This window comes from Ovis canadensis, chromosome 23 (assembly GCF_042477335.2).
Source record: "Ovis canadensis isolate MfBH-ARS-UI-01 breed Bighorn chromosome 23, ARS-UI_OviCan_v2, whole genome shotgun sequence".
Taxonomy (NCBI): Eukaryota; Metazoa; Chordata; class Mammalia; order Artiodactyla; family Bovidae; genus Ovis; species Ovis canadensis.
Genome location: NC_091267.1, coordinates 14,217,345 through 14,240,304, shown reverse-complemented (window position 1 = coordinate 14,240,304; position 22,960 = coordinate 14,217,345). Strand labels below are relative to the sequence as shown.

Below are 22,960 nucleotides of genomic sequence, written 5' to 3'. Positions count from 1 at the left end.
TTTGTCTTTAAACATCTTTAATAGTTTTCTTTTAAAGTCTTTGTCTAGTATATCTGCCATCGGGTCTTTTTCAGGGATAGTTGGTTTATATTTTTCCTTTGAATGGCGCATGCTTTTCTGCTTCTTTTATGCCTTGTTACATTTTGCTATTCAACAAGCATTTGAATATAATAGTGTGGTAACCCGGAAGTTAAAATCAGGGCTTGCTGGGGTTCTGTGTTTGCTTTTGTTGGTTGTTGTTTGATTGTCAGCTCAGCCTGAGGCGTGAACTTGATATCTTCTTGTGTCTTTTCTGAGCCTTTTCTTGGGTATGTGCCATTGTTTTCTGGTTTTTTCCCATATATGCAGTTGCTTTTGAATGTCCTGGTCTTTAATACCTGGCTCCCAAAAGGGGAAAAAGAGAAAAATGGTGGGGGTTAACAGAGCACTGGTCTTTGAAGCCCCCTGGAGATCACTTCTCTGGGTGGGGAGTGGTAGCAGCAGTGGCCACCTGCCTCACTGGCTGCATCTCTGCCACCCGATGCGGCATCAGCGCACAGGTTCCTGGAGCACAGGGTCCTTTTGTCCACCCTGGCTCCCACAGGCAGCTCCAGAAACACGTGTGGCCTCTGGAACTCGCCACCCTTCACCAGCTCCAGATTCCAAATTAGTTGCATCAGATGGATTTTGTCCCTGAGGTTGTTGTCCAGGTGGGGGATCATTCCTGGTGCTTCCTGCTTCACCGTCATCTTAGAAGCCTGTGTAAATTTCCTGTCTTTTTGCCTATTTTTTCACTGCTTTTTCTCTGCTTGTTAATTGAATGCAGCTGATGGACTTGTTTTAACACTGTGGATATCTGAAGTATGAATAATAAAAAAGTTGCTAATTTGCATTTTTCTTTCTTCTCTCTCCCGAATAGGAAGACAGTGATCCACCTGTTCATGAAAGTCTCAGCATAGAAAATACATTGTGGGCAAGCACTGTGGTTGCATCAGGTGAGAAAAGAGTTGTGGTTTCAGCTTGAGTTTGCACGTGTAGGAGACGCTTTGTGTGTTTAAATGGCTCCAGACAAGTGTGTGTCACAGTGCTTTCATCACCGGGGGACCTCATGGGCCTGGCCGGACAGTCTGCTCTCAGATGAGCCCAGAGTCAGGCCCCTGTGTGGTCCTCACACTTTGAGGAGAAACTGAGCCACACGGAGGCTGCTCCTTTGTGGGGAGAGAGTTCTGACACCTGTTTCATGACTTGTCACTGTGCCTTCAAGAAGGTGGTGCAGCAGAACCAGTCTGAGGTCAGGGGGCAGCTGGTGAGTTTAGAGGGATCTTACACTGCTCATCCATCTAACAGAACACAAGGGGTCGATGTGGTGGGTTGTCTGTGGGGAGGAAGTGTTAGATGAGACAGGGGCCTGACAAGGTGGATCAGATCAGCCCTTTAAGGGCCAGGGTGCAGGTTCTTTCACGTGAAATCGGAGTATGTTGGTATATTTTTAGGGCTTCCCCGGTGACGCCAGCAGTGAAAATCCACCTGCCAGTGCAGGAGATGCAAGAGATGTGGGTTCAGTTCCTTGGGTCAGGGAAATGACCTGACCCCTGGAGGAGGAAATGGCAACCCACTCTGATATTTTTCCTAGTTGTCAAACAGGCATTTACATATGCATTTCATCAAGTGGATTTCTCTGAGAGGTGTGACACTCTAAGTGCCTCCCCCTTTCAGAAGGTGGTTGACCCTGTGGATGGTACCAGGAGGCGGCAGCCAGGAGCTTTAGGGTGCTAGCAGGGAGGATGCAGGACTGTCTGTCCTGTTGTCCATCGCCAGTGCAGCCTCCCCCTACGCCCGGGGCTTTGTGTGGGGTCTCTGCTCCAGACCAGTGTGTGTGCTAGAGTCCTTACAGATCCTGTCCTCAGGAGCTCATGGCAAGAAAGACAGTAAGGAAATGAGACAAAGGCAGTTCCCTGGCAGTCCAGTGGTTAGATGGAGAAGGCAACGGCAAGCCACTCCAGTACTCTTGCCTAGAAAATCCCATGGATGGAGTAGCCTGGTAGGCTGCAGTCCATGTGGTCGCTAAGGGTTGGACTTGACTGAGCGACTTCACTTTCACTTTTCACGTTCATGCATTAGAGAAGGAAATGGCAACCCACTCCAGTGTTCTTGCCTGGAGAATCCCAGGGACAGGGGAGCCTGATGGGCTGCCGTCTATGGGGTCGCACAGAGTCGGACATGACTGAAGCGACTTAGCAGCAGCAGCAGCAACCAGTGGTTAGGACTCAGTGCTTTCACTTCTGGAGCCCAGGTTCGATCCCTGGTTGGGGAACTAAGATCTTGCAATCTATACGGTGCAGCTGAAACAAAAGGAAAAAAAAGAAAATGAGACAGATCACCTGAGCTTTGCTGAGTGTCTCAGAAGAGTGCAGGGTGCCCTGAAAACAAACAAGTGAAAAGCTCACCTGTCAGGGTCTGAAAGGCTTCTCTCCGAAAGGTACACGTGAACTAGATTTAAAAACAGACGGATGCGCCCAAAGGAGAGGATGCAGTGAGAGACTGGAGCCTGACCGCTCAGCACTGACCACCAGGCGGAGGCCTCATGCCAAGGGCACCGCAGGCTGAAGACAGTGGTCCAGGCCTGTGTGCCCAGCACGCGGAGCAGGGCATTCTCTGTGTGTCTGAACGCATGTGTATGCACACAGGTGACAGGCTGCTCCTACAGAAGAACACCTGTCCCTCTAGAACAGAGAGGAGGAAGTGTGATAGCAGACAACTCTTCAGGTATTACTTTTTGGTGTCATGATGAATTTTTAGTGAAAAGACAGAGGAAGTAAGGATTGCACACCATGAGAGACCTCAGAGATGCCTCCTGAGTCCCAGGTTCAGGGCTGTGCTCAGATGCCACCACTATCAGCAGGGTCACGTCCCCAGGCTGTGTGCAGCTGGGCCAGGCTTGGAGTCCAGGCCTTCATCTTCAGCACTTAGCATGTCGTAGCCTACGGGAAACACTGCAGCATCCACAATTAGGTACCTGGTCACAGATTTTACGTTTCCTGCATCTAGGTGTTGTGTACTTTTTTTTTTTTTCATTATGTTGATATGTATTCTTATAAAGGATCAAGATTGGGTTTACTCATAAAGATATTTGAAGATTCTCTTTGTTTATAAATCCATTTCATCTTTGTTCCTGCATGTTTGTTAGACTGTTCCCACTGGTCCACAGTCCTAGTGACTTGTGTACTTCTCAAAGAACCAGGCTTGTGGGCCCCAGATAATTCCCTGTGCACACCGTTCCTCTCCTGACCTCACTCCCAGCGTGACCTTGGCAGGTGGTGTAGCTCCCGGTTGTGAACCGTGCATTGCAGACACACGCTTAGGTATGTGTGTGTGCGTACTACTGCAGCTACTGCATAGGTAACCCTTCTTATCAAGGTACGGAATACAGTTGCTGGAGTAGTTTTTCTTCTTAGAGACTGTTTAGGTTGTTTAAAACTGTCCATTCCAAAAGTTTAAATAAAGCACATTTCATTTTAATTTCTATTTAGGAATTTTTAAAATGCAAACTTTTTTCATGAATTTGAAATCTTTTAACACATGCTTAACTATTTAAAAGCCTTATTAATGTGAATAATTTTTATTTTATATTACTTAACTCCCATATACTGAAGTATGCTTAAAATACTTTGGACTTCCAGAAATATTATAGGAACTCTTGTCTTCTTTCACTTGATTACAAATTGAGAAGGAAAGACGAGAATTTTTAAAAATCTTACTCTTCAAAGGTTACGTGTCACTACTATACATGAAATGGGTGACTAGTAAGACCTACTGTGTAGCACAGAGAATGCTACTCAATAGTCTGTAATGGCTTGTACAGGAAAAGAATCTAGAAAAGAGTAGATAAGTTTTATTGATTATCATTTTGTTTTATTTATCAATATATATAACAGATTCACTTTACTGTTCATTTGAAACTAACCCTAACATTATAAATCATCTATACCCCAATAAAAATTTAAAAAGAGAAAGTGTCAATTGAATTCAGGTTGCTTCCTGGTGGGGTAAACGCAGGTCTTCCTTCCTTGTAGGAACTGAACGTTTAGGAACAAGGACTAAAGTTGACAGACAAACACAAGGACTGAGGGCACCAGAGAGGGACAAATGGGCTTCCCAGGGGGCCGTGTTCCTCCCCCTTGTTGGTTCAGAGAGCCAGGAACCCACCATGTTTCAGTGACAGGTGGATGTCAGCATGCGATCACAAGTGGCTGAGCCTGGAAACAAGAACGAGTCCTCAAGAGCAGGACCGCGGGGCGTGTGTGCTAGACGGGGTCCAGCTGAGCCCCAGAGCAGGACTGCTGGGTGTGTGTGCCAGACGTGGTCCAGGCAGAGCCCCAGAGCCGGACCGCTGGGCACGTGTGCCCAGACGGGTTCAGGGGGAGTCCCAGAGCAGGAACACTGGGTTTGTGTGCCAGACAGGGTCCAGCTGAGCCCCAGATCAGGACTGCTGGGTATGTGTGCCAGATGGGGTTCAGGGTGAGCCCCAGAGCCGGACCGCTGGGCGTGTGTGCCAGACGGGGTCCAGGGAGAGCCCCAGAGCTGGACCGCTGGGCATGTGTGCCAGACAGGTTCAGGGGAAGTCCCAGAGCAGGATCACTGGGTGTGTGTGCCCAAACGGGGTCCAGGCTGAGCCCCAGAGCAGGACCACTGGGCGTGTGTGCCAGACAGGGTCCAGGGCAGTCTCAGAGCAGGGCCACTGGGCGTGTGTGCCAGACAGGGTCCAGGGCAGTCTCAGAGCAGGACCACTGGGCGTGTGTGCCAGACAGGGTCCAGGGCAGTCTCAGAGCAGGACCACTGGGCGTGTGTGCCAGACAGGGTCCAGGGCAGTCTCAGAGCAGGACCACTGGGCCTGTGTGCCAGACAGGGTCCAGGGCAGTCTCAGAGCAGGACCACTGGGCCTGTGTGCCAGACAGGGTCCAGGGCAGTCTCAGAGCAGGACCACTGGGCCTGTGTGCCAGACAGGGTCCAGGGCAGTCTCAGAGCAGGACCACTGGGCCTGTGTGCCAGACAGGGTCCAGGGCAGTCTCAGAGCAGGACCACTGGGCCTGTGTGCCAGACAGGGTCCAGCTGAGCCCCAGAGCAGGACCTCTGGGCATGTGTGCCCGGATGAGGTCCAGCTGAGCCCCAGAGCAGGACTGCTGTGTGTGTCTGCCCAGACAGGATCTGGGGGAGTCTCAGAGCTGGACTGCTGGGTATGTGTGCCAGACGGGGTCCAGGCTGAGCCCCAGAGCAGGACTGCTGGGCGTGTGTGCCCAGATGGGGTCCGGGGGAGTCCCAGAGCAGGACCGCTGGGTGTATGTGCCAGATGGGGTCCAGGCTGGGCCCCAGAGCAGGACTGCAGGGTGTGTGTGCCCAGAGTCCAGGCTGAGCCCCAGAGCAGGGCCGCTGGGCGTGTGTGCCCAGATGGGGTCCAGGCTGAGCCCCAGAGCAGGACCACTGGGTGTGTGTGCCAGACGGGGTCCAGGCTGAGCCCCAGAGCAGGACTGCTGGGTGCGTGTGCCAGATGGCGTCCAGGCTGAGCCCCAGAGCAGGGCCGCTGGGCGTGTGTGCCAGATGGCGTCCAGGCTGAGCCCCAGAGCAGAACTACTAGGTGTGTGTGCCCAAACAGGGTCCAGGCTGAGCCCCAGAGCAGGACCACTGGGTGTGTGTGCCAGACGGGGTCCAGGCTGAGCCCCAGAGCAGGACCACTGGGTGTGTGTGCCAGACGGGGTCCAGGCTGAGCCCCAGAGCAGAACTACTAGGTGTGTGTGCCCAAACAGTCCAGGCTGAGCCCCAGAGCAGGACTGCTGGGTGTGTGTGCCCAAACAAGGTCCAGGCTGAGCCCCAGAGCAGTCCGTGTGTCCGGACGGGGTCCAGGCGAGCCCCAGAGCAGGACTGCTTGGTATGTGTGCCCAGGTGGGGTCCAGGCTGATACTGATAAATACAGTAGTGAGAGTAAATATTTGAAAACTTATATAAGAATTTAATGAGTAATTTAATGTTAAGAAAATTGGGACATATATTGTCTCAAAGATTTTTGTTTCTCAATAATTTATTGATGTAGTATTTTACAAAACTAGTCCTCTTGACCACTTAGAAATTTTAAAATAGAACTTGTACCATATAGTTTGCAACACTCTTGCTCTGGAGACAGTTTCGTATCAGATGTCAGACAGCAGGGAAACCCCTTCCCCTCAGGTGTCCCTAGAGACTGGACCGGAGAGCACGGACAGAAAAACAGGATGGAGTTCGAGAGGCAGGAACTGGGGGCAGAGAACAGGTACTAGCCTGCAGCTCGTGATTCAGACTTTGGTCTTGAGGGGCGTTATTGCTCCCCCTCACCTCCTGTGGCCCTACTCCTCCCCTGATGTGCCCGTGGTGGAGCCCTGACTCCGTGCAGGTCTTACTGGTCACTCTTTGTGTCCGCCATTGGCAGAGTGGGAGTCCACAGTCACACAGGGCTCAAGACCACAGTCAATGCAAGCCTCCCAGCTTCACCAGGGGCTTTCAGTTAAAAAGGGAACAAAGGCATACTTCTAAGAAGGAGCAGACGTGACCTCGGAGGGATGTCACGCTGAGCGGGTACCTGGCATCTTTTGCCTTTCCGGGGTTCTGTGGAGGGGTGAGAGAGTGACAGCAGCTGTCCTGCTCCCATGGACCCGAGATCACCACGGCCGCATCTGCCCCACAGGTCCTGCCTCAGTGCTGCAGATTCCACAAGCCACAGTAAAGAGATAGCAGAGGCTCATATAATTGCATGGTTAGTTGTGCAGTGGTTGACTTCAGTCAGTAGTATAGACATTGTCTTTCTCACCTCAATTATATTTCTCACCTTCAAATTTTGTGAAAGTTAGGAATATAAATTACTCATAGCAGCAGTTCACAAAACAGACTTCCATGTTTTTGTGTTTAGGTATTTTCACTTTTTTGTTTGGCTGCCTCGGGCCTTAATTTCAGCCCACAGGATCTTCCTTGCATTTTGGGGAAGATCCCCTGGAGAAGGGAAAGGCTATCCACTCCGGTATTCTGGCCTGGAGAATTCCATGGCCCGTGGGGTCACAGAATCGGACACAACTGAGTGACTTTCACTCATGCCCTGTGATTTCCCTGCAGCATGTGAGATCTTAGTTCCCCAAGCAGGGACCAAACCTGCGTCCCCTGCACTGCAAGGTGGATTCTCAACCACCGGAGCGCCAGGGACATCCCCATGGTTTTTAAGTTGATATTTCAGAAATGAGTACCTCTGATCTGAGCCTTTGTAATCTATAGGTCATTCTTGGGGCATTTTATCATTCTTTTATCTTAAGCTTGATAGAGCACACAGTTAACATTTTCTTTCTGACATGTATGATTAGAAAGCCAAACTTTAAGGAGATGTGAGTAAAAGCGACATACAAATTCCAAAAGCAAATACTGTCTTTATAATAGTTCTCTTACTGTTTTCACTGTCTGTATGCCGAAATGTCCACAAAGTTTCTTGTACCTGGTTGTCCTGAATCTTTACAGTGGAAAGGTGCTCTCAGACTCTTGTTCAACGGAAAAGGCTCACCTGGTGGTGTGTAGTTTGTGGTCGCATGTTTGGCCAGCTTAACGTAGGCTTTCCCAGCGTAACCTCAGTGCTTAAGCCCCGTGTTAGCGGGCATTCGCGAACGACCGACTTCTGCTGTCACGCTTCCTGCTGTCACCACAGAGAGTGCGTTTTCATTGCACGAGAAGTCAGTTGAGTTTTTCAAAGCCTGTTTTTAAAGTTGAGATTAGATTTTATTGCGCTACCAAAATTAAATATGCTGTTAGATAAATATGTATAGAATCAAATGGTACATTAATATTTTCCGTCAAATGATTAACTCGGAGGTGTTAGCCCTGTGCTTACCGTTTGAGTTTCTCTGTAAGGGCCACTGTTGTGTTTTGCAGGTACTGTAATAGGTGTGGTCATCTATACTGGAAAAGAGACGAGAAGTGTCATGAACACATCAAATCCAAAAAACAAGGTAGGTTAGATGGAGCACTGACTGCTTTAATGAGCGGCCTCCGCTTTCCCTGGGAGAGGACAGGCGGCTCCGGGCAGCTCGGTCGTGTTAGCTTCATGCATGTCACAGGAGCAGGGCTTCCTGTGTTGGTGATCTGGGATGTGGGTTCTCTGTGTAACAGCAAGCTTATCTGGAAGAATTTTCAGAACAATTTTTCTTTGCTTAATCAGAGTTTTATATATCTCTTAAATTTTCATTGTTATATATATAATTTGCCCATAATTTAACAGTTAATTATGGGTCTTTTAATTTCTCCTTAATCTATTTTATAATTTGCACTCTATTTTTATGTTGATGGTTCACTTAAAATGAATCTGTATTAATCTTTTTATGGTATTTAACTTGATAGTGTATTGTTAAAGTAATTTTAAGTTATTTCCATTTCAGAAGAAGCATGTTGAAAACTAGATTTTAGTTTTAAAGACTGCTAGATTATATTCCTAAAATTTTATTCCTATTATAGTCCTAAAATTGTTATTTATGTAGTCATTGTGTATATAAGTTAAATCATAACAAAAAGTTGGTTGAATTCTCAGTAGTTATTATTTAAGTAACATGTTTTGTATCAAGTCGTAATATATGCTAATATCTGCTGAATGAGAAGCTCTTTCTTACTGCATTTTACTCATTTTTCTTTGAAATATAATTTGTGTGTATCTGAGTAGAACAAAAAGTCCTCTTATGGAGCCGTGCCTGCTATGTGAGTAATTAACAGAAGAGCTTGTCTTCGGTAGGAAATTTTATAACCAAGCGATAGAAATGAAATCATTCTTTGCGAAGATACCTTTTAGGACAGGATGTGCCTCATTTTTTCAGCCAAATAGTATTTTAAAAAATAGTTAACCCTTCAGAGGCTAGCAGAGCATCCCTGATTCTCTGAATGGTTGGGCCATTTGCAGAGCCGCTTTCCGGCGATGACCGAGAGCAGGGGTCACCAGTGAGGTCGATGGGGCTCATGTCTCTGTGTCTGTTAGGGCTCCAGGTGTCTGCCTGGTGCATATTTACAGAAGTCAAAGAAAAAGGCTGTGCTACTGTTGTTTTAGCAGAAATTCTGATTTTGATAATGGGGAGAAATAAATCTCATCAATTTATATAAACCAAGTTTTATAAACTTTGCTTTAATTTGAGCAAATCAGATATATGTCAGTAATTCTGCAATAGAGTTAAATTATTTAAAAATAAATTATTATACTAATGACAAGAGTTAGCATCACATACATAGTTATGTGTGTTTTCCAGCAAGTATGGTGTTTTTCTTCTCTTCAGTAGGCGAAACTGGGATGTCTAATAATGCATGTATGATTTCTAGGGTTTTTTCCTCAATCATCGTACTTTCACATTTATGATGCTATTTGAGGATAAATTTAGTTGCAAATATTAGCTCTAAAGTCTTGAGGCTCTTTGCTACAGCTCTGTAGCTCTCCCTCAGCCCTCAGCACAGCTCGCCTCTGTCACTCTCCCTGCCTGCCCACGGCCACTTCTCTTCTCAGGTCACCTTCGGTGTTAGCTCAGTAAGCTGTTCCCTTGGGTGCCAGTGACCTTTCCTGGGTTTATGATGCAGTTAGGAACTCTGACCCTGGAGGCCTGGGCTAGACTCTGGGTGTTGCCACTGACCAGCTCTTTGCCTCCGGGCACTCGATAGATGTTGCCTCTCCTTATTGCCTTTCTATGAGGTGAAATATTAAGTCGAAATGAGTGCCCAAGCCCCACTGCCAGTCAAGACACACCCCCAACAGCTCCTGCCCTGTCAGGCCCTGTGTCTGCCTTCCCCTCCTCCTCTGCTCCTCCTCTCCTCCTCCTCCTGGTTTTAGACAGCCTTCTCAGTGTCCTTGGGTTAGGAAAAGCGTCTTGGTTCTGCAGGATTGGACTTGGACCCTTGCTCGGACACTTGTCGGCCTCACACAGGGAGCAGACGTGTCCCTTCTGTGGCCGCACCTTCCTGGGGCTTGGCCAGCATTTGCTGCAGTCCTTCTGGTGGGAGGCCCTCGCAGTGCTCCCAGCTGCTCACAGGCTGTGCATGTGGTGTCAGGAGCCTGCACAGTGGCCCCCAAGCAGACGGAGCTGGCGGGCCGCAGAGCGGGACTTGCCTTGTCCGTGCGGGGCTGCTTCTCCCAAAAGACACTCTGGGTGATGAAGCACCAGCTTGACATGGAAGCAGTCTTACAAATCAAGGAATCATCTTAGGAGAGAAATAAAATCTCTCAATGTGCATCGGTCATTAAATCTTTCTAAGTGTTAAATGCTAGATTTATAAGAATAAAATTCAGGAAAATGTTACAAGCATGCTACAGTGAGCAAAAAGTAGCTGATGTGATTTATTTAGGGTGAGTTGATGTGTGTCGAATGAAAAGAATGTGTAATGTTTGAATCTTAAACAGAGAAGGGGAGAAAGAAATGTTTAGTATTTGTAAGACATTATTATCTGCAAACTACATCTCAGTAGCTTCCTAAACCAGCTCATTTCTGGATTTCACAGAAACCTAGTGGAAACAAAAACTAACCTTTAAAACGCTTTGACTTTCATCGGACTTCTTCAGGGAAGCCACACTGTTCCTAACCGTCCACTCTGAGAGCTGCCCTGTGAGTGTCTGTGGGGACATTGAGGGATGGAGTGTCAGGTGGAAGGGCACACACCAGACGTTTCCTCTCTGCTTATATACACATCTGACGCGTGGGCAGGTGCTCTGCTCGGCGCAGCCCCTCGTGGACCTGTCTGGAAACACACCCCAGTGACTGTGGGGATAAGAAGCTGGCATGGCAGGTTGTACACTGCGTCCTGTCTGTCCAGTCAGCAGTGCAGCCGTGTTCTCTTAGCCCGAGCACTGGAGTGACGGGGGCCCTGCGGCCTGCCCCAGCCTTGGAGAGGGAGAATTGGGGATGTGTAATGCCGCGCGCTGCTGCCCACCCGCAGTGTGATTACGGCGAGCTTCTAGGCCTTTCACACAGAGCTGGAACGAGAAGTGAGGAACCTCACAGAGCCTGCAGGTGCCGGTCATGAAGGGCTGAGGCAGAGGAGAAGTGAGAGGAAGGCGTTTCTGGAGCTTGGGCAGGCTGCGGCAGGTTGGTGCTGTGGATGCCCTGGGGATGAGAAGCTGAAGGGCCAGCAGGTGAAGGAGCGGGGCGTGAACGTCCTGCAGAGACCTGTCTGGGTGCGGGGCGGCCGGGAGTGCTCGGCCGGTGGGGAGCGGGGAAGACCAGGCTGGCTTCTAGGCCAGGCCCGAAGTACCGGAGGAGCCGTGGGAGTGAAAGGTGACCAGTGCCTCCGTGGGGAAAAGATTGTGTTGATTTTGTTTCTGGTGAGAAAATATCACAAGACTATTGATGCTTCCAATAAAAGAAAAGACAGTCTTAGTTTACACAGAGAAAAAATATGTTTTGGAAGAATAAGTTTTGTAGGCATCTGATGAGTAATTTAAATATACAAACATAATTTCTTAACAAGAAATTATATACTGTAATATGGAGAACAGTTACCATCTAAAATATGGCCTGGCTTCTTTGATTTTGTGAAAAATATTTACACTCACAGACACAGAAAACAAAGTTATGGTTACAAAAGGGGAATGAGGGGGTTGAGAAATAAGAGAGGAGGTTGGGATCAGCATACACACAGCACTGCATGTCCCCAGCAGGGGCCTACTGTGCGGCACAGGGAGCCCCTCCAGCGCTGTGGAAGAGCCCGAAGAAGACGGCATGTATAGCTGTACAGCTGAATCGCCGTGCTGAGGGCCTAGCCTAACACAGCACGGTGAATCAGCTGTGCCTCAGTAGAAAACAATGAAAATCAAAATAAAGATTCACAGTCATCAGCTAATCTGCCAGTATCTCCCCACTCTCCCCCCACCCCATTACTCCATATTTCATTTGTTTCCTACTTCCATTATCATGAATCCAGAAGGGTCATGTGAATTTTTAACTGCTGTGAGTTCCTAGGATGAAAACCACTACAGTTACAGCACTGTTAGGGAAAGTTAGTGATGATAATTGATGTAGTGAAATTGATGCAGAACAGGATACGAGTTTGAGACTAAAAGCATTGAGATTATTGCTCAACCATTCAGGCCCCTAAATTACTGAGACCCAGCTGCATCTTAGAGTTCTGGTGGAGCCAGTAGCAAGTATGTGGTCTTCTCAAGCTTATTGTCAAGAGCCCCAAAGCAGAAGTGGAGAATGGTCTGGTCCACAGTTCCAGGCTGTCAGGTGGGAGCACCTGAGGAATAGAGGGGTGACAGCTTCCCATATCAGACAGTAACTGCCCACCGACCCCAGCAGGCAGCGAGGTCAGTGCCCCGTGGCCCTGTACATCATCACTCTCAGTACCCACGTCCACTCACAAGGCCCTCCCAGGCTTCTGCACACGGCACAGGTGTCCATCTTTGGGAAGCCCTGAGCCCTCTGGCCGTACCCCCAGGCGCTCTCTGCAGTCCTCGGAGTGTGAGGATCACTTCCCCTTTGAGGCTGGGCTTCTTGTGGACCAGCCTGTGTGCTGTGTAAAATATCCTCCTAGATGCGTGTTAGATCATTTGACCGTTTAGTACTGGTTATTTCATAAAATATACTTTAAAAGTTACATACTCAGCTAGTGTCCAAAGCCTTGTGGGAGCCACTCTCCTTTTTGTCTTCATTTTGTCCGTTTTGTTCTCCAGCAGCTTTTTTAAAGACAACTTCAGACAGCAAAGGAGGAGAGGAGGAATGCAGTCACTCATGGACCTGAACTAGGTTTCACAAGGTGCCCACCGGGTTCATCGCTCTGTGGCGGCAGATATCGTGGGGTTTTATCCCAAGGGTGTCCTTTTATACAGCAGGGAGCCTGGCGCCTTTCAGGGCTCAGCCTCCTGCCTTACTCTGGCCCCTGACCCACACCCCTAGGTTGAGTGGCCCTGGGTTGGTGACATCAGCTTCCCATCCAGGCACTGATCTGACTGAAGTCCCCCCGACCCCCAGGCTTCCCCAGTCCAAACCTCTGGGGTCTCTGACACACACCAGAGACAGAGAGCCACTGTCCCAAGTGGACGCCACTGTCCCAAGTAGACACCACAGTCTCATAAATGAGGATCCTGCATAGATTTATTGGCTGTAACTGAGCTCCGTGACTTGCAGACATCCTGCTTAAATTCATCCTTCTAGAATGGCCTTGAAATTCATTCTATAAATCCAACTTGATAATTTTATAATCAGAAATACTGTTTTATCCTTACTGCAGGAGCTTATTAAAATACTGTTTAAAATGCAGCATGTTTTATTCAGACGTGAGGATTAAGAATAAACCCTAAAATGTAATTAGAGTGGAGGAAATTTCTAAAAAAAAATTCTTAGAGCTTCTTGGAATCAGAATGTTCCCCTTGTAGTGCTCACTGAGGCAGATGAGAAGCAGGGATTGGTGTCCACACAAAATTCAAAAATTCTGTTTTAAAACTTTGAACAAATCAAAAGCTTATATTATAAAGCAGTTACTTTTATAGTAATATTTGATGAAATTTTAAATTATAAGGAATACAGTTAGAGTAATGGACTGTTTTATAAAGCCTAGCTTGAGATATATTTAATAAGATGATACTTGATTACATTTATGAGGGAAAAATTCTTGCAGGAGGTTAAGAAAAATCAATTGTGACAGGTTGCCATTTTCACGCCATTCATAATAATAAGTTGCTCAGAGCAAGAACAGCAAGGATGAAATGATAATACAGCTTGCTTCCAGCAGTTATTATAATCCCTTGGGCATATTGATTTGTGTTTCTAATAAAAAGATGCTTTCAAATGTCTCATTGACAGACAGACAGGTGATATGTGCCATTATGTGAATTAGAGCCTCTTTTATCTGAATAGTTGTAAAGGCATTTGAGATAATAGAGCCCAAATAGGATCAGCCATGGTGTACTTTGCAAGTTGAAATATCAAAGACTGTTTTGAGACTAGCTCTTTTATTTTTAAAAGAGCAGTTTATTAATATTTTAAAAGTTGTGTTTTATATTAAAATTTTACAGTAGAAAGACATTACTCTCTTCTTGTGGTTGTATACAATCACCGCACCCCTTAATTGTTCTAATAGTTGCCTTCTTGAGTAATAAAATATTTTTGGATTTAAATACTTGTTTAAAAATGGGATCATGTGGTTCACAAAAGAGCTACATGTTGTGGAATATGGTATTACAGTCAATCCACAGAGACAGAAAGGCTTCGGGAGTGCTTTTTTTGGATAACTGTTATTAATATTAACAAATCATAGTGTTTCAAAGCCTCATCAGGAGAAGATTAACTCAAGAAACAAACCTCCAATAAAGTAATTCAGTGGCACATAGACAAGACCCCGTGTGGCCCTCAGAGCTGTGACAGCACACACCGCCTCGCTGCACTTGTTCAGCCGCTCACTCGGATATTACAGCTGCTCACAATTAAAAGTTGTGTTTCTTCATCAGCAGTGTGAATATAAATAAACTTATAATTTCAGGAAAGCAATACAGAGGCAAGACGCTGAATGAAGAAGCAGTCCTAATGATAACCTCTGAGACATAATGCTCTATCAGAGTGTACAGCGAACATCTCAACCGGAAAACTTGGATTCAGGCCCTGGTTCCTTTTAAATATGAATTTGATTGTAAGGCAGGTGTTCTGAATAGGAAACAGCATATTTGTTATTTAAAGTAAATACTTTGTACCACTAAAAAGACAAGTTTTCACATTAATTTCTGAATGAGGTCTTACTTGTCATTTGTTGTATATAAAGTAAGTAGTAATTGCTAGTATGTCAAGACCTTGATGCTGGGAAAGATTGAGGGCAGGAGGAAAAGACGGCGACAGAGGATGAGATGGTTGGATGGCATTATTAACTCAGTGGATGTCAGTTTGAGCAAACTCCGGGAAATACGGAAAAACAGAGAAGCCTAGCGTGTTGCAGTCCGTGGGGTCACAAAGTCGGACACGACTGAGTGACTGAACAACAACATTTCTGAACTAAATTCCCTAGAATCGGTTTCTTAACAGAGAAGTACAATTTATTCAAGAAACAAATAACTGTTTTCATAAGTGCCTTTGTATTTTGAAACCCTGATCCCTTGTCCTGGGGCCATGAAGACTGTTGGAAATAAGTGGGACTTGTGATGACTGCTTTATCATGACATTTCCATCTTAATTTATATAAGCTCACAAAACTCACTCCCAGGAGCATTTCTGATGAAGGCCTTTCAGTGTGGGTGAAAAATATGGTCCGAAAGATGTAGTGAGATGGAAAATGAGCAACTTGGAAACCTTCTGGATAGAACCAGAGTGGATGGATGACTGTGTCGTGAACAAAGACAGCAGAGGAAGACGAGGTTTTCCTATTGTTTTCAGATTTTCATGGTACGTTTCACCTTCCCAGGAGGGCTGGCGCCCGGGGACCGTGGTGGGTACCTGGGGTGTAGTGCCCTAGGTTGTTAGGCAGAGGGGGTCCCTTCATGGTCACCGTGAAGAGAAACAGGTCATGAGCAGCGTGGGTTCAGAAGCAGACTTGGTTGGGGAAGATTCGAAGCCAGGGGTCAGCTGGAAGAGAAGGGAAGTCACTTGGTCTGCTTGCTGTATGGGAAGGCAGGGGGGATGGGCAGGACCCTTCTGCCCCCACCGTGCTTCCTGCTTCTTGAGAGAAGCTAGCCAGGGGAAGACTTGTCTGCCCCCCAGCAGGGTGTGCGGGGTGCCTGTCTGTGGGGCCATCATGGGTGAGGACCCCAGCGGGGGCGTGGAGGCCTGAGTTCCAGCCCAGCCCCTCCCCATGCCCGCTGGCTGCGTGTGTGGGAGCACCTGGCCTGCTGCCACCCATGGCCCCTGGCGACTCTGGTCTGGTGCCCACTCCGGAGGCAGCCTCAGGCTCCATGCCTCGTCCTGGTACTGCTGCCGTCTCAGCCTCTTGCACGGTGCCCACCCATTACTGAACGCTCACAGTACTTAGCAGTGGTTCATGGTTTTCCCCTCCATAGTTACTGTTTTCTAACCAGTAATTTAAAAATAAGTGTATTCCTCAGAAACACATCTGGTTTCAACTTAATTGTCTTTTCATATGCCTAAAAATGTATTCTGGATATCATTATTAAAAGAAACTCCAGTATGTTAACATTAGAGTAGCAGCTGTACCCAACTTTCTTTTTTACAACTGCATTAACTGAGCATGTATATGATACATTTAACATGAAATTAAATAGCTTTCTTTTCTCCTACGTAATTAGCATTTTCATCTAATAATTTCCTTTTGCAAAACTTTAAAATATATCATGTGAGTTTGACTTTTCCCACTGTAATAAGCTGCTAAGTGGCTAAGATTTCTTTTTGAGGGACAGTTATTCACATCAAACATTTCTGAAAGGCTTGGGTTTTTTTATGTTTGTTTATTTTTTTTTATTTTATTGAAATTGAGTTGATTTACAATGTTGTGTTAGTTCCCCCTGTACAGCAAAGTGACTCACTTGTATATATACATACATCACACTTTCAGATTCTTTTCCCATGTAGAGCATCACAGAGTATTGAGAAGAGTTCCCTGTGTACAGTAGGTCCTTTTTAGTTATCTATTTTATATATAGTAGTGTGTATATGTCAGTCCCAATTTCCTAATTTATCCCTCCCCTGACTACCCCCTTGGTAACCATAAGTTTGTTTTCTACACCTGTGACTCTGTTTCTGTTATGTAAATAAATTCATTTGTACCATTTTTTTAGATTCCACATATAAGCAATATAATATATTTGTCTTTCTCTGACTTCACTAAGTGTGGCTGCTTCTTAAACTGCTTCAGTTCAGTTCAGTCGCTCAGTCGTGTCCAACTCTTTGCAACCCCATGAATCGCAGCACACCAGGCCTCCCTGTCCATAACCATCTCCCGAAGTTCACTCAAACTCATGTCCTTTGAGTCGGTGATGCCATCCAGCCATCTCATCCTCTGTCGTCCCCTTCTCCTCCTGCCCCCAATCCCTCCCAGCATCAGAGTCTTTTCCAGTGAGTCAGCTCTTCGCATGAGGTGGCCAAAGTACTGGAGTTTCAGCTTTAGCATCATTCCTTCCAAAGAAATCCCAGGCTTGATTTCCTTTAGAATGGACTGGTTGGATCTCCTTGCAGTCCAAGGGATTCTCAAGAGTCTTCTCCAACACCACAGTTTAAAAGCATCAATTCTTCAGCACTCAGCTTTCTTCACAGTCCAACTCTCACATCCATACATGACTACTGGAAAAACCATAGCCTTGACTATGGTTGGCAAAGTAATGTCTCTGCTTTTCAATATGCTATCTAGGTTGGTCATAACTTTTCTTCCAAGGAGTAAGCGTCTTTTAATGTCATGGCTGCAGTCACCATCTGCAGTGATTTTGGAGCCCAAAAGAATAAAGTCTGACACTGTTTCCACTGTTTCCCCATCTATTTCCCATGAAGTGATGGGGCCAGATGCCATGATCTTCGTTTTCTGAATGTTGAGCTTTAAGCCAACTTTTTCACTGTCCTCTTTCACTTTCATCAAGAGGCTTTTTAGTTCCTGTTCACTTTCAGCCATAAGGGTGGTGTCATCTGCATATCTGAGGTTATTGATATTTCTCCCGGCAATCTTGATTCCAGCTTGTTCTTCTTCCAGCCCAGCATTTCTCATGATGTACTCTGCATAGAAGTTAAATAAGCAGGGTGACAATATACAGCCTTCACGTACTCCTTTTCCTATTTGAAACCAGTCTGTTGTTCCATGTCCAGTTCTAACTATTGCTTCCTGACCTGCATATAGGTTTCTCAAGAGGCAGGTCAGGTGGTCTGGTATTCCCATCTCTTTCAGAATTTTCCACAGTTTATTGTGATCCACACAATCAAAGGCTTTGGTGTATTCAATAAAGCAGAAATAGATGTTTTTCTGGAACTATCTTGCTTTTTCCATGATCCAGCAGATGTTGGCGATTTCATCTCTGGTTCCTCTGCTTTTTCTAAAACCAGCTTGAACATCTGGAAATCCACAGTTAACATATTGCTGAAGCCTGGCGTGGAGAATTTTGAGCATTACTATACTAGCGTGTGAGATGAGTGCAATTGTGCGGTAGTTTGAGCATTCTTTGGCATTGCCTTTCTTTGGGATTGGAATGAAAAGTGACCTTTTCCAGTCCTGTGGCCACTGCTGAGTTTTCCAAATTTGCTGGTATATTGAGTGCAGCACTTTCACAGCATCATCTTTTAGGATTTGAAATAGCTCAACTGGAATTTGATCACCTCCACCAGCTTTGTTCGTAGTGATGCTTTCTAAGGCCCACTTGACTTCACATTGCTTAATACCATCAAAATCAAATATTTTTTTTGAGGCATTGAAGTCAGAAGAAAATTTTTTAAGCCCTATTATTTGAACCCAATTAGAATATAAAACTTCTATGAGATAAATGACCACAAGGTAATAAGTGTTAGTTTATCAGTAGGATAAATTAATTACAATGTAAATTGTAATTGGTGTGCCAGTGTATTTCTTAGTAATATTTTCAAGAGACAATAGGGTAACAAGCCCAAAATGTACTAGTGAAGGTTAATTAGTCCTCTCCACCAGTGAACAGCACCTTCTGTAGAAAGCTTCAGTAAAATATACTAGTTGAAGTACTTGCTCATTAACACTTTAAATTTTGGTCTGGTGGCGACATCCTAGGAAGGCCTCTGGATGGGGCAGCCTCGGCAGTGCCCTTCCAGGTCCGTCCCTCCCAGCGTGCCCCTACCTCCCAGGTCCGCTGCTGCATCGCGATGCTGCTGTGCTGAGAGCATTAAGTGGAGAGGAGACACAAAAGGAACCTGGCCCGATGGGGGTGCTCACAGTCTGTTGGGCGCTTCACTTCTTCTGACCAGCTTCATCCTGTTAGTTAGCAGTGCTGGGTACTATGTGAGCTGGCTTAGTTCAGGTTAGTTAATGAGGATGGGTTAGTTTGTTCTGTAGACTGGAGAGTGGGCTCATTAGAATTTATGCTACAAGACCTTGAAAGACCAGGGTCCATGTGCTGAAGACTCAGTGCATGTTTGTGAAGTCAGTTCATTTCTGGAGGAGGAAAGAGTGCTGGAAATACCTGCTCTGACCAGGAAGGGCTAGAGAGGCAGCTGTAATGAGATGCTGATGGGGCCGCAGAGGAGCAGGTACCGCTGGGGCACCTGAAGCTCTTTTGCTTCCCTTGAAATGTTGACATTTCTGAGCAAGCCAGCGAAATCCCGTTATAGACAGAACTGCAGCTAAGCAATCCTTTTTTATTATTCTGTTTTTGAAGCTGATTTAGTTTACAAAATTTTATACTTTCAAAACAGATAAAGCAGAGGAATCGTTTACATTAAAAGTTATGAATTTATGAAGAGGTGGCACCTAACACTCTAAAAGAACTTAAATTTTTTTTTGTTTGTTTAAGAAGGGAGGATTTATCACTTGGAGCAAGTAGGGAGAACACTGGGGATCTTTCACAAAGCAGGGTCTCAGATTGAAAATTCTCGCAGTCCTTTAACACACAGTCTTTGTGTGTTTTATGCAGTGGCACAACAAAAATGTTTGTTCCTAGAACTTTGAAAATGCACGTACTGCGCAAGTAGGTAAACACTTAATAAACGGCTACTTTAGATGGCACTTGCTGTGCTGGCATTAAGGACAATTGTTTCAAATGTTGCAAGTGAGGTGATTTCACAGTTAATGGACACATTTAGGAAGCTAGGACTAGAACTCAGATGTGTGTCTCCTAGCTCAAAGTCACCCCTCTGCTTCTGCTCACTTGCCTGTTAGTGCTGGTGTAAAGGAGGAGGCCCCTTCACTCCTGCAGTAGTGCTGACAGCTGACGCCATGTTATGTGCCGCGTGGAAACCCTCCCAGGGCTGCGAATAAAGGCATAAAAATGAGACACAGGAAAAATGACAGGTGTAACATCACTACCTACAGTTCATTAACCTGTGGAAATGAGCAACTGGTGTACCATACACTTCGGAGAAGGATTTGTTTTGTTCTAAATGAATATTTAGTCATTTGAGCAACAATTTTCTTAAGTTAAAGTCAATAATTTGTTTTTTTATTACAATTACAAAAATTGTTCCATAGCCTTAAGATACAGACATGGTCTGAAACACACAATATAGAGAACAAAATTTTCATAATAGATCAATTTAATATGTTTTTAATTCCAAGTGATATAAAAAATGACTGCTTCCAAGGTTTTAATTTCAGTCTGAGTTGCTGCCTTCGCCCCGTACTTGAGATGAGCGTGGAGACGCTGCAGTGCCTCATTTCAGGGGGTGGGTGTGTGCCTTGGCCTGGTGAGCAGTGAGCTCAGCGCTGAGGAATGTGCTGTAGATCGCAGACGGGAGTCGGGCTGAGCCTCCTCGCATCCTTGAGCAGCACTCAGTCCTCTCTGGAGGTGACACTCTCAGCTTTGGCTTTCTGGATGACGGTCATGACAATTTTAAAGGTAATTTATGGTTGCTAATTAAGCAAAACAAAAGTAAATTCTTTTAAAGTATCACATGATTTGCACAATTTCATTCAGTTCCTGTGTTCGGTCCTTGTAAGGATGTGTGGAATGCTAGGTTGTGACTGCACGTTCTCTTAACGCTGAGTTAATGCATTAAGGACAGAAAGCAGGACGCTCATGGTCCACATCCTCTACAAAGTAAGGGTAACGTCAGGAGAGATTTCAAGTGTAGTATTTAAAAGTGGCTGAAGAGTAGTTTAAATATTTTCCCCTGGAACGATTATAATTAGTTCAAGAATATAAAAGTGTTGTTTGTTATTTTGTTGTGTATGCGTGCTCAGTCGTGTCTGACTCCTTGCAGCCCCGTGGTGTGTAGCCCGCCAGGCTCCTCTGTCCATGGGATTCTCCAGGCAAGAAGACTGGAGCGCGTTGCCATGCAAGATCCTCCAGGGGATCCTCCCGAGCCAGTGGTGGAACCCACATCTCCCACATCTCCTGTGTCGGCAGTGGGCTGTTTGCCACTGAGCCACCAGGGAAGCCCGTTATTTTCTTAGTGCTACACTGTTAGCTTTCAGACTAAAATGTGAGTTGCTTGGTCATCCTTTTAACATCCAGGAAGGCCAGTTTCTCCCCTTGCTGGTCCAGCCTGCTTCTGCCTGTTGTCTGATCTGAACTTCTCTGTTAGTTCTGGTTGTCGTGTGCTGGTCCAGCTAGTTGCTGCTGTTACTGTTGATATAAAGTTGTTGCTTTCTGTTTACTGTTTACGTGCAGGTTGTGTTTCTTACTAGTAAATGGAGTGTAAGCGCTCCACGGCCACTCAGTGGGTCACTTCTCTCCAGAATGCCCGCCACTGCAGCGCTGCCCTTGCTCCCCCGCAGACCTGCCCCATGTGGGGCTTTGTGTGGAGCAGTTAGGATGCAGATGCAGGCGCACCTCCCTCCAGGAGCCGTCGCCCTCTGTCCACGTGGCAGACGCATTAACAGACGGTGTGAAACTCACTTGACCTTGATAGCCTTCATGTTCATAGGGGTTTGGGGAGCACTGAAAACTGACCCTCTGGCTCGTGAGGGATGCCTGACTGAGGGGAGCCAGCCTTGTGCGGAGGGAGACCCCCGTGTCCCAGGTTGGCAGCCTGGACTGGAGTGGCTCAGCGTGACTGGCTGTGCATTTTGGGGGAAGCGGCAGGAGCTGGGGGCTGAAGAAGCAGTCGAGGGTTTATCCCCCAAGGGTCTCCCATGCCGCTGATGCTGGAGCCACGTCTGGAGCCAGGCCCACGGGCCCAGCAGAGACACAGAGGCCAGTTGCTCTGATAGCTCCAAGCACGGCTGGTATAAAAGATGAGGTGGAAAGCCTGTTAGGTCTATGGGACCCACTTCATACTGTTGAACATCGAGGCCTATGTAGCCTGTGGAAGGAGACACGACACCGGGCACTTCAGAGATGCTCAAAAATCTAATTGGGGCACAAGAGAACTGAGTATTTTAAAATACTAACATAAAGAAAAAATACAGTAGTCTGGTGCTCAAGAGTTTGAGTTTCTATACCTGAGATATTGTGGGCTCAGGTCCAGACCACTGCAGCAAAGTCACACAAATTTGGGGTTTCCCAGTGCATATAAAAGTTAGGTTTACACTACACTGTAGTCTAGTAAGTGTTTAGTAGCATTATATCTAAAAAACAAAGTATATGCCTTCATTAGAAATACTTTATTGCTAAGAAACGCCGACCATCTGCACCTTCAGCGAGTCTTAGTAGTAACATCAGAGGTCACTGATCCCAGATCACTTTAGCAAGTCTGATAACAATAAAAAAGTTTGAAATATTGCGAGGATTTCCAAAACACGACAGAGACATGAAGTGAGCAGATGCTAGAGAAACAGCACGGACAGACTTGCCGGACACGAGGTCACCGCAGACCTTCAGCTTTCCGTGTGACTATCCAACAGGGCTGTCCTGCTCCGGTGGAGAAACAGGGGCCCGAGTCCCCAGCTGCGCTTTGCTGTCTGGGCCCTCGGAGGCCATGCAGAGGAGGTGAGGGGCAGCAGTGGGAGGGCCCCACGTGCCCAAGGCTCCTGTCCGCAGAGCGCTGCCCCTGTGCCGGGCCCGCCCCGCCAGCCCCGCGCCTCGGCGCTGCCTCCGTGTCCAGCCAAGCCGCGGGGCCTGGCCACTGGAAACCGTCGCCTCTTCCAGGGTCACCCTCAGAGGCTGTCCCTCCAGGCCCTGCAGCAGGAAAGACCGAGTGGACAGAGAATTGCTGCCCATCCCCCAGACCCAGAGACACCCACACGTGGGAAAGCCACACGGCCTGTGGACGGAGTGCTGGGGGGCGAGTGCGGCTCGACCACCCTGAGGCTGCAGTGCGGGTGGCGCCCAAGGTCCCGGAGGGGCTCCTCCCTCCTCTGGGAGGCACAGCAGACTGAGGAACAGGTCCTGAGCGACAGGCACAGTCATGGACGGGACTGCCTGTCCCCCATCTCCTCATCCGCCCAGTCCCCTGTAGGGTAGGATCGAGACGCACCC

General features: G+C 46.8%; 1 protein-coding gene and 1 long non-coding RNA gene across 10 annotated transcripts in view; both read left to right on the top strand.

Moving 5' to 3' along the window:
- The window catches only part of ATP9B (ATPase phospholipid transporting 9B (putative)), a 156,123-nt gene that overhangs the window by 73,692 nt on the left and 59,471 nt on the right, over positions 1 to 22,960 (top strand). For all 9 annotated transcript variants that reach the window (XR_011252450.1, XR_011252449.1, XM_069569205.1 and 6 more), the window contains 2 exons: positions 899 to 974; positions 7,915 to 7,991. Coding sequence is in view for 7 of the 9 variants with exons in the window: in XM_069569205.1 (XP_069425306.1) it covers positions 899 to 974; positions 7,915 to 7,991 (153 nt within the window). In the remaining 2 variants the exon portion in view is untranslated. The remainder of the gene's footprint in view (positions 1 to 898; positions 975 to 7,914; positions 7,992 to 22,960) is intronic.
- Positions 17,338 to 21,204, top strand: LOC138428448 (uncharacterized). Its single transcript, XR_011252451.1, has 2 exons — positions 17,338 to 20,437; positions 20,802 to 21,204. It is a non-coding gene; the product is annotated as an uncharacterized lncRNA (long non-coding RNA).